Source organism: Panthera leo, chromosome D3, assembly GCF_018350215.1.
Source record: "Panthera leo isolate Ple1 chromosome D3, P.leo_Ple1_pat1.1, whole genome shotgun sequence".
Lineage (NCBI taxonomy): Eukaryota > Metazoa > Chordata > Mammalia > Carnivora > Felidae > Panthera > Panthera leo.
In genome coordinates, this window is record NC_056690.1 from 5,118,809 (window position 1) to 5,136,725 (window position 17,917).

The 17,917-nt window shown below is 52.7% G+C and overlaps 1 protein-coding gene across 1 annotated transcript in view; it reads right to left on the reverse strand.

The window, feature by feature from the left end:
* The window catches only part of LOC122203718 (BRI3 binding protein), a 24,928-nt gene extending 7,432 nt beyond the window's left edge, over nucleotides 1-17,496 (reverse strand). Inside the window, exons 1-2 of the mRNA XM_042910750.1 lie at nucleotides 17,210-17,496; nucleotides 5,211-5,313 (exon numbers count right to left, since the gene is read on the reverse strand). Of these exons, the coding sequence (XP_042766684.1) occupies nucleotides 5,211-5,313; nucleotides 17,210-17,419 (313 nt within the window). The 5' untranslated portion in view covers nucleotides 17,420-17,496. The remainder of the gene's footprint in view (nucleotides 1-5,210; nucleotides 5,314-17,209) is intronic.
* Nucleotides 17,497-17,917: the final 421 nt, after the last annotated feature.

Consider the following 17,917-nt stretch of genomic DNA (forward strand, 5'->3'; position numbering starts at 1 on the left):
GGACCTCACGGTTCCCCTGAGGGGCCTCAGGAACCCCCTCCAGGGTTCCTCAGAGCATACTTTGAGAACCACCGGACTAGCCTATGTATATCTGAAGCTACATACCACGTGTTATTATCAGGGTAACAAGGGGCTGAGTTAGGTGACCAGCGAGGACAAGGACCCTCGGTGGGGGTGGATCTAGGACTAGGGCCGAGAATGTTGACACAGGCACGACCTCGCTGAAACCCGCGCTGCAATCCAGCGAGGGGGGTAAGAAGCAGTGTGCCTCGCCAGACGCCCTAAAAATCGCACCTAGAACATGAGCAACTCATCACTCCTGCCTGAATCCGCTTCCCGGAGCTGCCACAACAAAGCAGCACAGGCCGAGCGGCTTAGGCGACGGGAACGTATGTATTCGCACACAGTCTGAGGTCAAGGCGTCGGCAGGGTGGCGCCTTCTGAGGCCGCTGGGGGACAGCCCGTCCCAGGCCCCTCCCCAGCCTCGGGGGGGGGGTGTGTGTGGGCGATCCGTGGTCTTCTTGACTCGTGGGAGCATCCCCCTGACTCTACCTTGGTCTTCAGGTGGCCTTCTCCCCGGGGCCGCTGGGTCCGAGCTCCCTGCGAGGTCACCGGTCCTACCGGATTAGGGGTCCACCCCGATTCAGAGCCAGGGGAAAGCCGGCTGTGTGTGCAGCCGGACACAGACGGCCCTCGGCGTGGGGAATCGAGCCTGGGTGGGTCCCACAGCGGCCTGACAATGACTTTTCGCAGCGGATCCCCTCCGTAAGCCGTGAAGGGGTCACAAGGTGTTTCCCGCGGGCCCACGCGCTGCTCTGATGGCTCCGCACAAATTGTCATCTGGTCCTCACGACGTGCTGATGACACGTAGCGTTTTCCACATGGTGGGGGTGGGGCTCAGGCACACAGCATGACTTGCCCCGGGTCCCGCAGCGAGGACAGGGCAGAGACAGAGTAAACCGCCTGATGCAGGGACGAGGCTTTAAGTCCATCCTTCCAACTCCTTCCCGGAAGAGTGACTTGAGCCGCCGGGTCTAGAGCAGGCCAACGCCACGGTGTCCGTTATGGGAGCCATCGGCCACGTGTGGCCACTGAGCGCTTGAAACGTGGCAGGTCTGAACTGGGATGTGCTGTGTCAAACATGGCTGGATCACGAAGGCCTCACACCCCCCCCCAAAATGTAAAGACGCCTCATTAATAATGCCACACGCTTCCCACACGTTGAGATGACAGGAGTTTGAATCTCTCGGGTTAACCGAAATACCTTATTAAGTTAGTGTCGCCGGTTTTTTACTTTTTTTAACATGGTAACTAGAGCATGTGACATCATCTGGCGCTCTCTTTGTACCGGACGGCTCTGGCTAAGGAGGCTCCACTTTAACCGGTACCCCGAGAGATTCTGGAGACAGGAATTAGAGGATTGTGCTCACGGAGACCTTTTGCACCAGAACATCCAACTTCGGAACGCTATTTCCCGTAAAGCCTCCTGCGTGCTCAGACTTCTAAGCAGAAGCTGAAAATCCCAAAGGCCTCTGGTTGCTTTGAAGTTTATGCGCCAAACACAAGGGGAGAACATGACGTGGGAGGGGTTCTTTCACCTCCGGAACGTGCCAGCTGCCCTCCCCACGAACGCAAGCATGTGGGGCCTCTGCGGGATGACTCTGCTCTGGTCCCCTCCCAGGTAATCAGGAGGCTGTCTCCACCGCAGCTTTCCGCTCCAAGCTGCATGCAACTTTTTGCAATCAGGTTTGCTTCTCCGGGGCTCCTTGTTGGCCAGGGATGGAAATACCGAGAGTTTAACAATCTGGGCGAGTGGCGAATACGGATTCCGAGCGGGATTGCACACAGTTGCCATATCTGGGTTGTGTGTTGGCTCAGCCCGACTCCCAGGAGGCTGCAAATGGCATTGCTAGAGCATTGGGACTGTGTCGTCTTGCCCGCTGGGGGCCAGAATTCTGAAATCAAGGTGTGGGCAGGGCCGTGCTCCCTGAGCGCTCAGAGGGAGTCCCTCCTGCCTCTTGCAGCTCCTGGGGGCTCCAGGCACCCTTGGCTTGTGTCCACGTCCCTCCAGTCTCTGCCTCCGTGTCCATAGGGCCATCTCCTCTCTGTGTGTTTGTCTCTGTGTCCCAATTTCCCTCTTCTTACAAGGACACCAGACACTGTCTGCTGGGATTTAGGAGCCACTCTAATCCAGGATAGACCCCATCTTAACTTGATCACATCTGCAAAGACTCCATTCCCAAATAAGGTCACATTCATAGATACTGGAGCTTTTGGGGTACTTTTGGGGGGACGCAAGTGAACTCCCACCAGCAGCGAAGCAGAGGGGCCAAGAGTCCTCCAACTTTTATTAATGACGGGACCCTGTCCACCAGAGGCAGAGTGAGGTGGAGGGTGCAGCCTGGGGAAGATGGGCAAAACCCTGCTCACAGGAGCTGATTCCGGAAGAAATGTGGGCAATAAACATATACACACGCGTGTGCAAGCTGCGGAACATTACAGCTGACAAGGGATTGTAGGCGTGAGAACAGGGTCCCTGTACATAGGGTAGTCAGGATGGGCTCCCTGGAGGAGGTGTCATGTACCAGAGACCCAAGGATGGGAAAGACCTGAGCAGACAAAGGGCTGAGGGCCTGCTCCCAGTGGGGAACACCTAAAGGAAACAAACATGTGTCCGAGGACAGGACGGAGGCCGGGGCTGGGTGGGGAGGTTGGGCAGATCCTTGGAGCCGACGGTCCCCGTGGGAGCACTGTGTCAATTCCAAGAGCAACAGAAGTCACTGGGCAGTTTTAAGGTGAACGACTTAACCTGACTGATCCTTTTTTTTTTTTTTTTAATCACTCTGTGCAACAAAAGAACTAATAAAAACTAAAATCACCCTGGCTGGTTTGTTGAGAAGGAACCACAAGGGGCCAAGAGAGGACACGGAATTAGGAAGTGTGCAGGAACGGGTTAACACGGCAGGCCCGAGTCTGCTCTCTAGAAAGAGGTGCCGGAAAGGATTAATATGGCCCTTGGCTGACATCTGGGAACTTGGGTTTCTGGAGTGTGATACAGTGATTTATAAGAAGTATATGTGGGGCGCCTGGGTGGCTCAGTCGGTTAAGCGGCCGACTTCGGCTCAGGTCACGATCTCGCGGTCCGTGAGTTCGAGCCCCGCGTTGGGCTCTGTGCTGACAGCTCGGAGCCTGGAGCCTGTTTCAGATTCTGTGTCGCCCTCTCTCTGACCCTCCCCCATTCATGCTCTGTCTCTCTCTGTCTCAAAAATAAATAAACGTTAAAAAAAAAAAAAGCGTATGTATATATATATATATATATATATATATATATATATATATATATATATATATATATATATATATATTTGGTCTTTGTCCCCATTCCTGGCACAGAGCTCCTCCTAGAACCTTTGGATTAATTCTTAACAGGGTCCTTTCGGCCACACCTGAGTATGTGTTGACACAGTGACCTCTGGACAGGCCCTGAGGATGGGGGACCAGGAGAACCCATCGTGAGGAGAAGGTTGGAATTTCAGACCCATCCCCTGACCTCCAGGGAGGGGAGAGCGGCTGAAGGCTGAGTCAGTCACCGACGGCCAATGCCTTCATCAATCGTGCCCGTGTGACAGAGCCACCACAAAAACCCGACAGGAGCTTCTGGGATGGGGAGCTCAAGGAACACCAAAGCTCCGTGCGTCTTCCTACAGAACGCACCCGAACATCTCCTCCATCGGGCTGTTCCTGAGTTACATCCTCCTGCAATAAACTGCTAAGCTAGTAAGTGGTGTTCTGGAGTTCCGTGAGCCGCTCTGGCAAATTAATCAAACCCAAGGAGGGGGAACCTCCGATCTAGAGCCACTTGCTTGGTCAGAAGCACGGGGGGGCTTGCAACTGGTATCTGAAGAGGGAGGAGGGGCAGTCCTGCGGGATGAGCCCTGACCCCGTGGGCTCGCTCTGACATTATACCTCCAGGTAGCCGGGCTCAGAATTCAGTTCAATTCGTGGGACGCCTGGTCAACTCACAGAGAGTTGAGTTATCTGCTTGGGGGGTGGAAAGAACACAGGTAGTGGAGGGGGCTTCCCCCCATTCCCTGATAATGGGGGCTCCCTGTGCCTGGACTATTTGCACACATTCTGTGGTTTATGCTGACCACCTGCTTTCCCGCGGGGTGTCGGGAATTTTGGCAGGTGCCGGGCAGAAGGTGCCCACATGACCAGCCTCTAAGAAACACCCTGGGTGCAGCGTCTCTAACGGGCTTCCCTGGTGGATGACGACTTTACACGCGTCACCACAAATTGCTGCTGGTGGAATTAGGGTTTCCTGTGGGGCTCCCACCGGCCTGTCCCCTTTTGCTGAGGGTGCTTTGTGTCCTTGCACTGGAATAAATCACAGCCGTGAGCATGACGATAACACTGAGTCCTGAGTCCTCCTGGTGATTCACCGAACCTGGGGGTGGTCTTGGGGCCTCAACACAGGCGGCTGCAGACTTCCTGGCGGGAGAGGTGGCAGCCTGGACCAGGGCCGAGTCCTTGAATTCAACCGTTCCAGCAGTAGCCTCCTGATTCCGCACAGAGCAGCAACTCCCACGGCAGGCCAGTTCGGCAGCGTTCTAGGCACGGCTCTGGGACCGCCTCAAGCTCTGTATGAAATCCCTTTGTGCCTAAATAACTGTAGGTAGGAGTTTGTGATGGGTCCCAACACCCCGGAGGCCCCACCTCTGGTCTTTGCAGTTTGCCTGGGGGCCGACGAATCAGCCCTACCCACACGTACCTTACCCTAAACAGCATCTGTGAATCTCAGTTTTGACGGGCCATTTCTTTATGCAACTATCACAATAAAAAATGTTCATTTGTGGGGCACCTGGGGGGCTCAGTCAGGGAGGCATCCGACTCTTGATTTTGGCTCAGGTGACGTTCTCACGGTTCGTGAGTTCAAGCCCCACATCGGGCTCTGTGCTGACAGTGCAGAGCTGGCTTGGGATTCTCTCCCTCTCTCTCTGGCCCTCCCCCGCCCACACTGTCTCTGTCTCTCTGTAAATAAATTAGCAAACCTTAAAAAAAATTTTTTAAGTGTTCATTTGTGTCCTCACTACCACCCCCCCACCAAGGGGTCCTGTGTGCCGCCCATCATGGGTACTGCGTCCACACTTTGATAACCACTTGAATAAAACAGCACCTTCAATGAATGCCTTCCCCCCAGCACCACGTACCATCGAGTCCGAGAACATCCAAGAGCTCCATCCAAACTTTCCACAGCGTTTCGATGAACATGTCCACCCCCAGCACGAACCTCTCGGTCAGCCTGGTCAGGAACTGCAAAAACAAGAGAGTGGTCACTACCACTGACTGGGACAACGCGCCCTTCTCCTGGTCCAGCCAGGCCCATTGGTTTACGCGTTAGTGGGAAAACAGAGGCGGCCAGTGATGAAGGACACAGCAGGAGTGGCCGAGTAGCCTGGGCACAGACATGAGCTTGGTAGGCCAGGAGCTGGGCGAAATCTGGTCAGGCCTCCTCCTCCACGGGCCAAGGGGGAGACGGGAGGTCCCCACAAAGCTGATCCACCTCTGACTTCTCCTGAAGCCCTCTTGCCCACGTCAGGCTCAAGGTCTCCTTCTTTTCTCTGCCTGATTTCTCACCTTTATCTTTTATTTATTTTTTTAATGTTTATTTTTGAAAGAGAGAGAGAGAGAGAGTGTGTGTGTGAGCACGAATGGGGGAGGGGCAGAGAGAGGGAGACACAGAATCGGAAGCGGGCTCCAGGCTCTGAGCCGTCAGCACAGAGCCCGAGGCGGGGCTCGAACTCACAAACCGCGAGATCATGACCTGAGCCGAAGGCAGACGCTTAACCGACTGAGCCACCCAGGCGGCCCTGGTTTCTCATTTTTAAATGGTGGGAGTTTCCGCCCCCTCCCATTCCGCCTGGACGTTGGGTGCTGCCTCCTGGGACAGGAAGGGTGGGAGGGCGGTGGCTCTCACATGTGAGCTGTATCACATCTCCTGGGCATGAGGGAAACCCTAGAGACCCACGTCCACCTGGCTTTAAGGACCCGGGTCCTCGGAGGGCTTCCTGATCTCTACAGGGGATTCCAGAGAAACACCAGGCTGGAGGAACAGCTCAATGAGGTGTAGTCTCATCCATCCGGTTATTATTTTTAATAAGTGCTATTCTGTACACATGGTATAAAACTCAAAGTTGCAAATGGGAAGTCAGTGAAAACTAACCTTCCCGTCTCACTCCCCATAATGCAAATCTCCTTCTGGAGGCTCTGTCGTTATTCTGTGGCTTCCCTTTGATGCGCCGGGGGAGTAGCAGCAGACAAACATTCTTCCTCCAACCGCCCGTGACTATGCACGGTTTTCTCACGTGACACTCTGCCTCAGACCGTACAGAGCTGCCTTGTTCTCCTTAGAGATGTTTGAGCGATCCCCTACCCATGGACACCTAGGCTATTCCCACCCACGCTATTGCAGCAAAGGGGAGTGACACAGGGGAGTCCTGTACTTGTGCACTTTGGCTCACATGCGGGCGGTCAATGCCTTGGAGTGAAACGGCTATTGTTTTTAAGTTATTTATTTATTTAGAGACAGAGGGCACAAGTGGGGGAGGGTCAGAGAGGGAGAGAGAGAATCTCAAGCAGGCTCTGCGCTGTCAGCGCAGAGCCCGACGTGGGGCTCGAACCCACAAACCATGGGATCGTGACCTGTGCCGAAATCAAGAGTCAGACACTTAACCGACTGAGCCACCCAGGAGCCCTGGCTACAGCATTTTGAATCAGACCTTAGGGCTGGATCACCGCTCCAGGGCGCAAGGGGAAAGAGAGCAGGGTTGAATCAGCCACCAGGAGAGACAGGACTCCAGTAACCTCCGTGCTAGTTCTGTGGCTTGGCTGAGAGCGCGTGTGGCTGAGTTTAAGGGCCTGGGTTCAAATCCCAGCTCTGCTTCTTACTGCTAGCTACGTAGCCACGGGTGTGTGTGTGTGTGTGTGTGTGTGTGTGTGTGTGTGTGTGTGTGTATACACACATATAATACGTATCAGAGCTCCCGCTAACTAAATGCATGTATTAGTATCTACCCCAACTGGTTATTTTAGCATTAAGTGGGATACTCATATGAAATGCCTCGAGCACACGGTAAATGGTCAAAATTCCCACCGACATCCCATACTCGCACTGAGCCCTGACCCCAGAGCACGTCCTGCAAGGAATCATCCTTTTCTCCTTAGGTCATCACACTAAAGGGATTTGTACACGTAAAGCCCACGTGGCCATCAGCTGACGGATGGAGAAACAAAGCCCGGTCCATCCATACAGTGGGATGTTGTTTGGCCATAAAACGGAATGAGTTACCATGAGCTTCCACGTCAGTGAACCTTGAAACACGATGCTAAGGGAAAGAAGCCGGACGCAAAAGACCACATATCGTACGATTCCATCTGTATGAAAAGTCCAGAGGAGGCAGAGCCCACAGAGGCAGAAAGTCGACTGCTGGTTGCCAGGGGCTGTGATAGCTAAAATTTCTTTTAGCAGTGAGGAAATGTCCTAACATCGACTGTGGTAGTGATTGCACAGCTCTGTGGTCGGACTAACGAGGACCGAACGGTACACTTTAAGGGGGTGGATTGTAGAACACGTGAATTATACCTCGATGAAGCTATTTTGAAATGGGAGGGTAAAAAAATATACAATGGAAGAGCTGGCATTAAAAACAAAAACAAAAACAAAAACAAAAACAGGGATGGGAATGCAAACTGGTGCAGCCACTCTAGAAAACAGCGTGGAGTGTCCTCAAAAAATTAAAAATAGAACCACTCTACGACCCAGCAATCGCACTACTAGGTATCTATCCAAGGGAAACAGATGTGCTGTTTTGAAGGGACACACGCACCCCCGTGTTTATAGCAGCACTATTGACGATAGCCAAAGTATGCAAAGAGCCCAAATGTCCACCGATGGATGAATGGATAAAAATGTGATATATATACAATGGAGTATTACTCGGCAATCAAAGAGAATGAAATCTTGCCATTTGCAACTACGTGGATGGAACTGGGGGGTATTATGCTAAGTGAAATTAGTCAGAGAAAGACAAAAATCATATAACTTCACTCATGAGAACAAACAGAGGGTTGCTGGAGGGGTTGTGGGGGGGGCGGGGAATGGGCTAAATGAGTAAGAGGCATTAAGGAATCTATTCTTGAAATCATTGTTGCACTATATGCTAACTTTGATGCAAATTAAAAAATTAAAAAAAACAAAAAACTAACAAAAAACAACAAAAAGACAACAGGGTGTCTGGCTGGCTCAGTCGGTAGAGCATGCGACTCTTGATCTTGGGGTCATGAGTTCGAGCCCCACGTTCCGAGTGGAGCCTGCTTAAAAGAAAAAGTAAAATAAAATAAAATTTTTTTAAAAAGGGGGTGCCTGGCTGGCTCAGTCATTTAAGCGTCTGACTCTTGAATTCGGCTCAGGTCACGATCTCACGGTTTGTGGGATCGGGCCCCACGTTGGGCTCTGTGCTGACAGCGCGGAGCCTGCTTGGGATTCTCTCTCTCCCTCTCTCTGCCCCTCCCCTGCTCGATGGCTCTCTCCCAAAATAAATAAATAGTCTTAAAAAAAAGAGAAAGAAAGAAAGAAAGAAAGAAACAAACAAACAAACCCGTACTCATCAGCAGCCAACCCCCATCCCTCCTCCCCAACCTAGGCAACCACTAATCTGTCTGTCTCCACGGATTTGCCTTTCCTGGACTTTCCATACAAACGGAATCATACGGCAGGTGACCTCTTGCGTCTGGCTTCTTTCTCTCAAAATAACATTTCCCTTGTTGTACCAGGACTCAGTAGTTCATTCCTTTTTATGGTGGCCGATAGCGTTCCACTTGACGGGCACCCCTGTTCTGTGTGTCCTCTCACAGAAAGTATGTTCGATCTGTGCGTGTTTGTCGGTAAAACCAGGTAGCAGGCTTTACCATTTGTTCAGAAGGAGGAAGAAGGAAGGAACGCCAAGGCTTTTGTGAGAAAAGGGTATCGGGTCCTTCGGATGGCACTGAGCCCCCCAGGAGGGGTGCGAGGCAACAGCTATTTTGGAAGGAAGAGACACGGCCGCTCAACGTTGCTGAACCTCTCTGTGCCTCAGCTTTGTCAGCTGTCAAACGGGGCAAAGACAGGATTGGACGTTCCGACCTGTAAAGGCCTCCGCGTGGTGCTGGCACAGACAGGGAGCCCGGGCGGCAGAAGGCTAAGGACGCTTCTGTCTCAGCGCCTACCCACGCTGGTCTCCAGGTAGGTGCTCGGAGACCTGCTATCCTTGGGAAACCCTCAGGCCCAGACATGACTGGCCTTGCTCAGGAGAAAGAACAGACCCGTCCCGGAAACTGGTCTGGGCGGGAGAGGTTGAGAGCAGAGAAGGGCCCACTGCTGGCCTTCTAGCCAGGAGCAGGACAGACTCGCCCTGGGCCCTGGGGGCTGGTGCTGTTGCTTTGGATACGGCCCTGTGACACCCTGGCCCACTTCACCATGTGAAGGGCATCCGGGAGCCCTCAGGGGGATGAACCTTGTGCCTGCAGATTTCCTATGTCGAAGCCCTAATCGCCAGGCCCTCCGAATGTGACTGGAATTGATGACAGAGCCTTTGGAGAGGCAAGAAATGTAAAACGGGGTCACCAGGCTGAGCCCTAAGCCAACGGGACCTGTTGGGGAGGAGACGGGGACACAGACACATACAGAGGAAGGACCCCGCGAGGACGCAGGGAGAAGACAGCTGCCCGCACACCGTGGAGAGACACCAGGGTCTCAGTTTTCTAGTAAATTCCTACTGTTCGAGCTGCCCAGTATGTGGCACTGGGAGGGCGGCCCCAGCCACTAACAGGGGGTCACAACACGGCCCGGAGCCTGGAACGGTTCTCCCACCACCGGCCCGCGGGGGCCGAGAAACACACCCAGCCAAACGTGAACGTGGCCTTGCCTCCAGGGCAAGGCCCAACTTCGCCACAGAAGCCGCTGTGGACATAAAGAGCAGAGGAAGAGGGGAGCCCGGGTGGCTCAGTGGGTATAGAGCGTGTGACTCTCGATCTCGGCTGAGGTCCTGATCTCACGGTTCGGGAAATGGAGCCCCGCGTCGGGCTCTGCGCTGACAGCGGGGAACCTGCTTGGGATTCTCTGTCTGCCCCCCCCCCCAAAAATAAATAAATAAGCTTTAAAAAGAATGGCAGAAGGTTGATTAGCGGAAGCAGTGGCTGGTGGGTCCAGGGTTCATTATAGGATTCTCTCTGCCTTTGAACCTGTTGGACAATGTTCAGTATGAAATATGAAAACAAGGGAGATTCAGGTGAATTAACTCGAGGCCGGAGGCCGTCACGGTGGGAGGGACAAAATTACTTAAGCCTGGATTTCGTTATCCCTTCTCTTGTAGCAGAGAAGCCTGGACGTCCATCTCCCGAGGGCACCTGCCTCCGCCCCAACCTTCCCTCGGCCCGTCACCCCTTGGCTTGTGCAAATCGGCTCCAGGGAAAATCAGCAAATGTGTCCTGACGAGCGAGTCAGAGGAGGAGTGGGCTTTCTGCCGTTTCGAGTTTGCCCAAGCATGTGAAGAACACCCAGAAATGCAAAGATTGCACGAACAGGAAATACTGGCCGACGCCCGGATCACAAATGGGTCACAAAAGGGAAAGGCACCTCCAGGGCACAAGGCAGGGACACAAGACCCCTTCAGGGGAATTCTTGCCAGATCCGGACGTGTGCCCTCATCCTAACCGCGAGGAAACAATCCGACCACACCATGGGACATTTCAAGAAATGACTGGTCTGCGGGCGACTGGCTGGCTGGGTCGGCGGAGCATGTGACTCTTGGTCTTGGGGTTGTGAGTTTGAGTCCCATGTTGGGTGTAGAGATTACTTAAAAATAAAGTGAGAAAGAAGGAAAGAAAGAAAGAAGGAAAGAAAGAAAGAAAGAGAAAGAGAGGAAGGAAGGAAGGAAGGAAGGAAGGAAGGAAGGAAGAGGAAGGAAGGAAGGAAGGAAGAGGAAGGAAGGAAGGAAGGAAGGAAAGAATTGGTCTGTCAAAACCACAGTGAGATACCATTCCAGCCTTACCCTGTGGGCTATAATCAAAAAGACAACGATGAGACGACTGGGTGGCTCAGTGGGTTAAGCATCTGACTCTTGATTTCGGTTTACGTCATGATCTCACAGTTCATGAGATCGAGCCTCGCACTGGGCTCTGTGCTGACAGCACAGAGCCTGCTTGGGATTCTCTCTCTGCCCCTCCCCTGCTCTCTCTCCCTCAAAAACAAATAATGGGGTGCCTGGGTGGCTCAGTCAGTTAAGCGTCCGACTTCGGCTCAGGTCACGATCTCACGGTTTGTGAGTTCAAGCCCCAAGTCGGGCTCTGTGCTGACAGCTCAGAGCCTGGAGCCTGTTTCAGATTCTGTGTCTCCCTTTCTCTGCCCCTCCTCAGCTTGTGCGCGCTCTCTCTCTCTCAAAAATAAGTAAATATTTTAAATCAATCAATCAATAAATAAAAATAAAATTGACTGTGGTGAGGGCCGGGCAGCTGTCTGAATATACTCAAAACTACTGAACTTTCAATAAAGCTGTTACCAAAACAAGAAAAGCAAAAAAGACAACTGGTCTGCACTGTTCCAAAATGTCAATGTCAGAAAAGCTCTCCACACCCACACCCAAAAAGTGAGGGGACTCTGACAGACTAAAGGACATTAAAGAGACATGAAAACCAAATGCAATGAGCCATGGTTCATAAAGTGTTAGATTTTTTTTTAAAGCTATGAAGGAAATGTGAATACAGACTGTATGTGACAAGTTTTTACTGTACTAAATGTAATTTGGGGGGATGGAGGGACCATGGTATTGTGGTTCTGTAGGAGAAAGTGTCATGATGTTTGCAACTTTTTGTTTTAACGTTTATTTATTTTGAGAGAGAGCGCGTGCGCACATGAGCAGGGGAGGGGCAGAGAGAGGCTCCGTGCTGTGCGTTCAGAGCCTGACACGGGGCTCGATCTCACAAACCACAGACCACAAACCGTGAGATCATGACCTGAGCCAAAATCAAGAGTCAGATGCTTAACTGACTGAGCCACCCAGACACCCGTGCGACTTACTTTCAAATGGTTCCGGGAAGAAAACAGTGTGTGTGTGTGTGTGTGTGTGTGTGTGTGTGTGTGTGTGTGTGTGTGTAAAGAGAAAGGGAGAAACCAGTTTGGGGAAAACGTGGGTTCAGTGGGAAAGTTTCTAGCTGTTCTTCATTCCAGCCTTTCATCTGTTCCGTACTTTCAAACTTCTCATAATGAAAACGAGAAACGTTTTGATTGTGGTGGTGTTTACACGGGTGTGCACGCACATCGAAATTTATCAACTTGTAAGCTTTCGGACACGTTCGTCCCACTTTAAATATGCGCTGTCTATCGAAGCGTAATGTCAGTCACACCTCCAAAAAGCCGCTAAGACGGGCCGGGGAAAAAAAGGCTGGAAAGCGTCAGAGTTATTTTTGCCCCACAAGCTCGCCGGCAAACAGCGAAACGGGCCAGCATCTCAAAAAATCAAAAACAAAAGACAAAGAAAGAGCTCAATAGAAGAAAATGGCAAAGAAAACAAAAGGCAGTCTCCAGACAAGAAAAGGCTGATGGAGTCTGCGTATGTGAAAAGATGTAATAAAACCAATAAAACACGTAATAAGAAACTTAATGATACACTTCGTCGGACAAGGTGTGGAAGGTAGAGCTCACACGTTCGGTAGGAGTGGAAACCGGCAGAATTTTTGGAAAACAATTCGGTCGTCTTTCACAGTATTGAAAGCGTATAGGGAAGTGGGTGTAAACACAAAACTAACTTATGTTGCCAAAAGTCAGGAGAGCGGTTGCCTTGAGCGTCCGACTCTCGATTTCAGCTCAGGTCACGATCTCGCGTGTGTGGTCTCGAGTCCCACGGGGAGGGCTCTGCGTGGACAACACAGAGCCTGCTTGGGCTTCTCTCTTCGTCCGCCCCACCCCCCTCTCAAAATAAATAAACTTAAAGAAAAAAATTAAAAATAAACACATGTGAACGCACAGACCCTTTGACTCAGCGACTCCATTTCTAACAACCTGCACACAAAAATCTCTATAGAAAGACCTTTACTGCAGCCAGATTTGGAGGGCACAAGAGGGGACGCTAACAAAATGTCAACTATTAGGCGTGGGTTCAATTATGGTACATCCTGAATGATGGTTTGCTTTCTGCACTCCTCCAAAAGGAAGGAAGCAAAGCTTTATGTACCAATAAGATGTGGTTGCCAAAATTTGTCAAGAAGAAGAAGAAGGAGAAGAGGAGGAAGAGGGGGAGGAGGGGGAGGGGGAGGGGGAGGAGGAGGTGGGGAGTGGAACAGCCTGCGTAATGAAAAACAGAAAACCCACAAAGGGGCAGGATCTGTACGGATGCTCAGAACACCAGGCTACTCTAGGAAGGAAAATGGGAGATGGGGTCAGACTGGGCAAGCAGATTTATTTTTTTTTACTCTTGAACTATGTGAAATGGCATTGCATGCAGCTATGGCCTTATTAAAAAAAAAAAAATGTTAATCTTCTTAAAAACAAAACAACTAAGGAACAAAGGACTAATAAGAACACCAACTCTCAGCTTCTCATTCAAATGTTCCCACCACGTGGGTCCAGCTGTATTTTTTCCCCTGTGCTCCCCAAGATCCACACCCCAACGCAGCCACCTGTGAACCGGACCCCAACCTTGTCTCAGCCCTTCCCTCCCCTGCCAACCCATCTTCCCAGACCCAAATCACACCCCTTCCTCCACCCCCTGCCCAATGCCTCCAGGCAGGGCACCAGATCTCTTCCTCCTGGCTCTCCACAAGGCCTTTCTGGCATCACTATTGATGTCTTGTTAAACCCTAGATCCTGTGTGACCTAGGTCTCAATCTCCCTCTGTCCCTTGTTCACTCTGCCACAGCCCTACTACGGACCCTCTCTGGCCCTCACACACCAAACCTGTTCCTACCACAGGGCCTTTGCTCACACTGTTGCCTTTGCCTGGGACGTTCTGTCCCTCCAGCTCCTTCTCTTTCAGCTCACTTCCCTGGCCACTCTGTTCCAGTCATTTCCAATTCTGCAGAGGTGACGAGTGTGGGCACTCCCAGTCCTCCCTCCAACTGATTAGTGGAACTGGGGGCGAGAGGTTCAACCTTTCCATTGCCTTACTTTCCTTCTCCGTAAAACAGGGCTGATAAGAGAGGTTCTCTCTCTTAGAACAGCGCGAGGCACATCCTAAGCTTAAACAAAGATTACCCGTCATCATTAGCACATCATCTTCTCTTACCTCTGTAACGGCACTTACTACTCCGAAATAATCTTGTTTTAAGTGTCTGACTTATCTATTGCCTGTCCTATGAAAGGTCCTCGAGAGGGGACAATTTTGTCTGGCTTGTGCTCATATGGCAGGTGCTTAAGAAATTTTTGAAAATTGTTGTAAAGGGGCGCCTGGGTGGCTCAGTCGGTTAAGCGTCCGACTTCGGCTCAGGTCATGATCTCGCGGTCCGTGAGTTCGAGCCCCGCGTCGGGCTCTGTGCTGACAGCTCAGAGCCTGGAGCCTGTTTCAGATTCTGTGTCTCCCTCTCTCTGACCCTCCCCTGTTCATGCTCTGTCTCTCCCTGTCTCAAAAATAAATAAAACGTTTAAAAAAAAAATTTTTTTTTTAAAAAGTAATATTTAAAAAAAAAAGAAAATTGTTGTAAAATACACATAGCATAAAATTAACCGGTTGAACCATTTTAAAGTGTACGATTCAGTGCCATATGGTACATTCACAATGCTGTGCAAGTCACCTCTGCCTAGTTCCGGAACATTTTCTGCCCGGAAAAGAAACCCCCGGTCGATGAAACAGTCACTTTCCACCCCACCCCACCCCCTCCCCTTAGCAACCACTCATCTGCTTTCAGCCTCTACGGATTTGCTTGTCCTGGAACATTTCACACAAATGCCATTGTACAATACGTGGCCTTTTGTGTCTGGCTTCTTTCACCTGTTTTCAAGGTTCATCCGCGTATCACCTATCAGTGCTCCACTCCTCTTTATGGCTGGATAATATTCCATGCTTGGACAGGCCACAGTTTATTCATTCATCAGCAGATAGACATTTGGGCTGTTTCCACCCTTTGGCTAACGTGAAAAGCACTCCGACGAACACTCATGTACAAGCCGCTTCATAATTCTTAATTGAATAAATGAGTCTATCACTTTCCTACCAGAGTCCCTTTCTTACATAAATATCTCCCACCATTGACTAAAAAATCATTCAGTACCTGGTATTATACAACCTAGTCGCATTCTGCCCTCCAATTCATCTCCTCTGGAGAGGAGACAGAGAGGTCAAGTCAACTGGCCCAGGATCGAAGGCTAGTAATTCCAATCCTTGTCTGTTGGACAGCAAGGCCCATGCTCCAAACCAGAGCCCCGCAGGTTTATTTTAGACGAGGCCTAGCTTAGACCATGGGGTGTTTCTTGAAACACCCTCAAACCTCACAACCCACCAAGCCGGTCTGGCTCCGACTTAGTAACCCCAGGCAGGCCGAAAACGACGTCGCCAGCATACCTAGTTTTTGTTAACAAAACAGTCTCCCCCAAGCCTGGCCAGTGTGGGCGACGCTCGGCTCGGCAGGAAATGTCAGGTCAGTCTCATTCTAGATGCTGCGTTGATGGGGGGAGGGGAGGACCACAAAGGGTCATGAGGCATAAAGACCCATGAAGGCACCAGTGTGGACCCCAGGCCCACGCTGCCTGGGTTTAATTCCCGGCCCTGCCACTCAGTTTGACTTGAAGCCACTCACATCACCACTCTGTGCCTCAGTTTCCCTATCTACAAAATGAAAACATGAACAGTACCTACTCATAGGGTTTTTCTGAGAATTAATTGAGTGACTCTATCTCTGAAAGCACTCAGCACATTTTAAGCAAATAACAGATTTGTATTAGCCCCGTGGAAGGCACAAACCTTGGTCACCCCAGAAAGAGTTCTGATCTCGACCCAAGAAGAATGCCAGTCTGAGTTGGGTTTTGTTTTATCTCAAGCACCAGAAAACTTTTTTTTTTTTTTTAAATCCTGAAAGTCCTTCCAGCAGGGCTAAGCAAAGTGGATTTGTGCCTTGGCGGGAATGTCAGCAAAACGATGTAGTTGACACAGATTCAGTCATTACTCGGGGCCAGGAAAGCACCATAATTACAGGAAGCATTCATAATTACAACCGCATAATGAAGGGGATATTATTATTAGCCCCTTTTAGAGGATAAAGAAACTGAGGCTCAGGGAAATGAAGCCACACGTGACCCAAAGCGGAGCAGCCCGTTAAGTGGTAGCCTGAACCCGAGTTCCCAAACCCCAGGGCTAGCCCGGAGCAGAGACATCAACAGGAGGACCAGCAAGGGCTGTCCTCAGGGAACCACGTTACCACGTGCAACTGTCTCTCATTCACTTCCCCTTTCTCGGGCCCGAATGAAGCCTGTCCCACCGGGCTCCAGAGGGCAGCGCAGGGTGCGGACACACGTTCCCGCGCTCCTCCTGAGCGCTCGACACAGCAGCTCCGAAGTAAAAACGCTCCGAATCAAGGGACGGCACACAGTAGGAGCTCAGGAGGGTTACTGGGCCAAAGCAACAGAGGAGACTGCCTCAGTCCCTTTCTTTTCTTGTAAAGTTCAAAAAAAAAAAAAAAAAAAGCCGAGATATCTTCGCAGCAGAAGGAGGAGGGCCTAAGGTGCTCGGGGGGAAGTGGGTCGGCGCGAGGCTGGCAGAAACGCAGGGGTTGCTGGGGAGAGGGCAGGGCGCCCCCTGGGCGGCGCGCGCGGCGCCTGGCTCACAGTAGGTGCTCATTCAAACGCGCTGAATGAATGAATGAGAGGCGCGGCCGGCGTGGGCGCAGCCCAGGGGCCGCGCGGCGCCCGCGGGCAAGGTCCAAGGAGAAGTGCGGCGCCGAGCAGAGGGCGCCCCGAGGCCCCGCGCCCGCCCCCCGCCCCCCGCCGTGTGCGCCGCCACCGGCCGCCGGGCCCGACCCCGGCCGCGCGCGGGGGGCCGCAGGCCGCAGAGGCCCCGGGGCGCAGGCCGGCCTCCCCTCTCCCCGCCGCCCGGCGGCCCCGGAGGCCGCGCACGGCCCAGGCCGGCCCCGGGAGCCAGGTGCGCGTGGGCCCGGGCAAGGTGACCGCAGGCTGGAGCCCGGCGCCCACCTTGTGAGCGGCGCGCACGTTGTCCTCGCCGAAGAGGCTGCTGACGCTCTGCGAGAAGGTGTTGACCGTGCGGCGGTAGCTGTTCTTCTCGGCGCCGCCGCGGCCCCGCGCCCCCTGCGCGCCCGGGGCCAGGAGCCCGAGCAGCAGCAGCGGCAGGAGCAGCAGGAGCCCGGGCCGGGCCCGGGGCCCGCCCGAGGCGCGCGCGCCCATCCTGGGGCCGGCGGGATGCGGGGTCGGGAGCGGGGCCGAGGGCCGCACCGGGGACGCCGCGGCTCCGGCGGGGACCGCGTTAGCGCGCTCGGGGGCCGCGCGCCGCGCCTCTGTCAGCCGCCGCCGCTGTCGCAGCGCCACCTGCCCCGCCCCGCGCGCAAAGCCGCGACGGCCCCGCCCACGCCTCGCCCCGCCCCCCGGACGCCGGGAGCCGGCCGACGACCCCGCGAGGGGCCGGTGCGGCTGGAGGCTGCCTGGTCTCCCCGCCCCCACCGAGCTGGAACGGGGTGGGGGTGGGGGTGGAGGTGGGGGAGCGGTTGACCTTTAAAAAAAAAATAGTAATTGTTATTTTTAACTTTTCTGTAAAAAGGAGGCTGTGCTGGTAAAACTTGCAACGGCCTCAGCAAGGATGGTGACTGCGATTGATTGGAAAACCAGATACATGCATGTCCCTGAATTTCAACTGATCCCCAATACTTGGCCACCGTTGGCGACGGC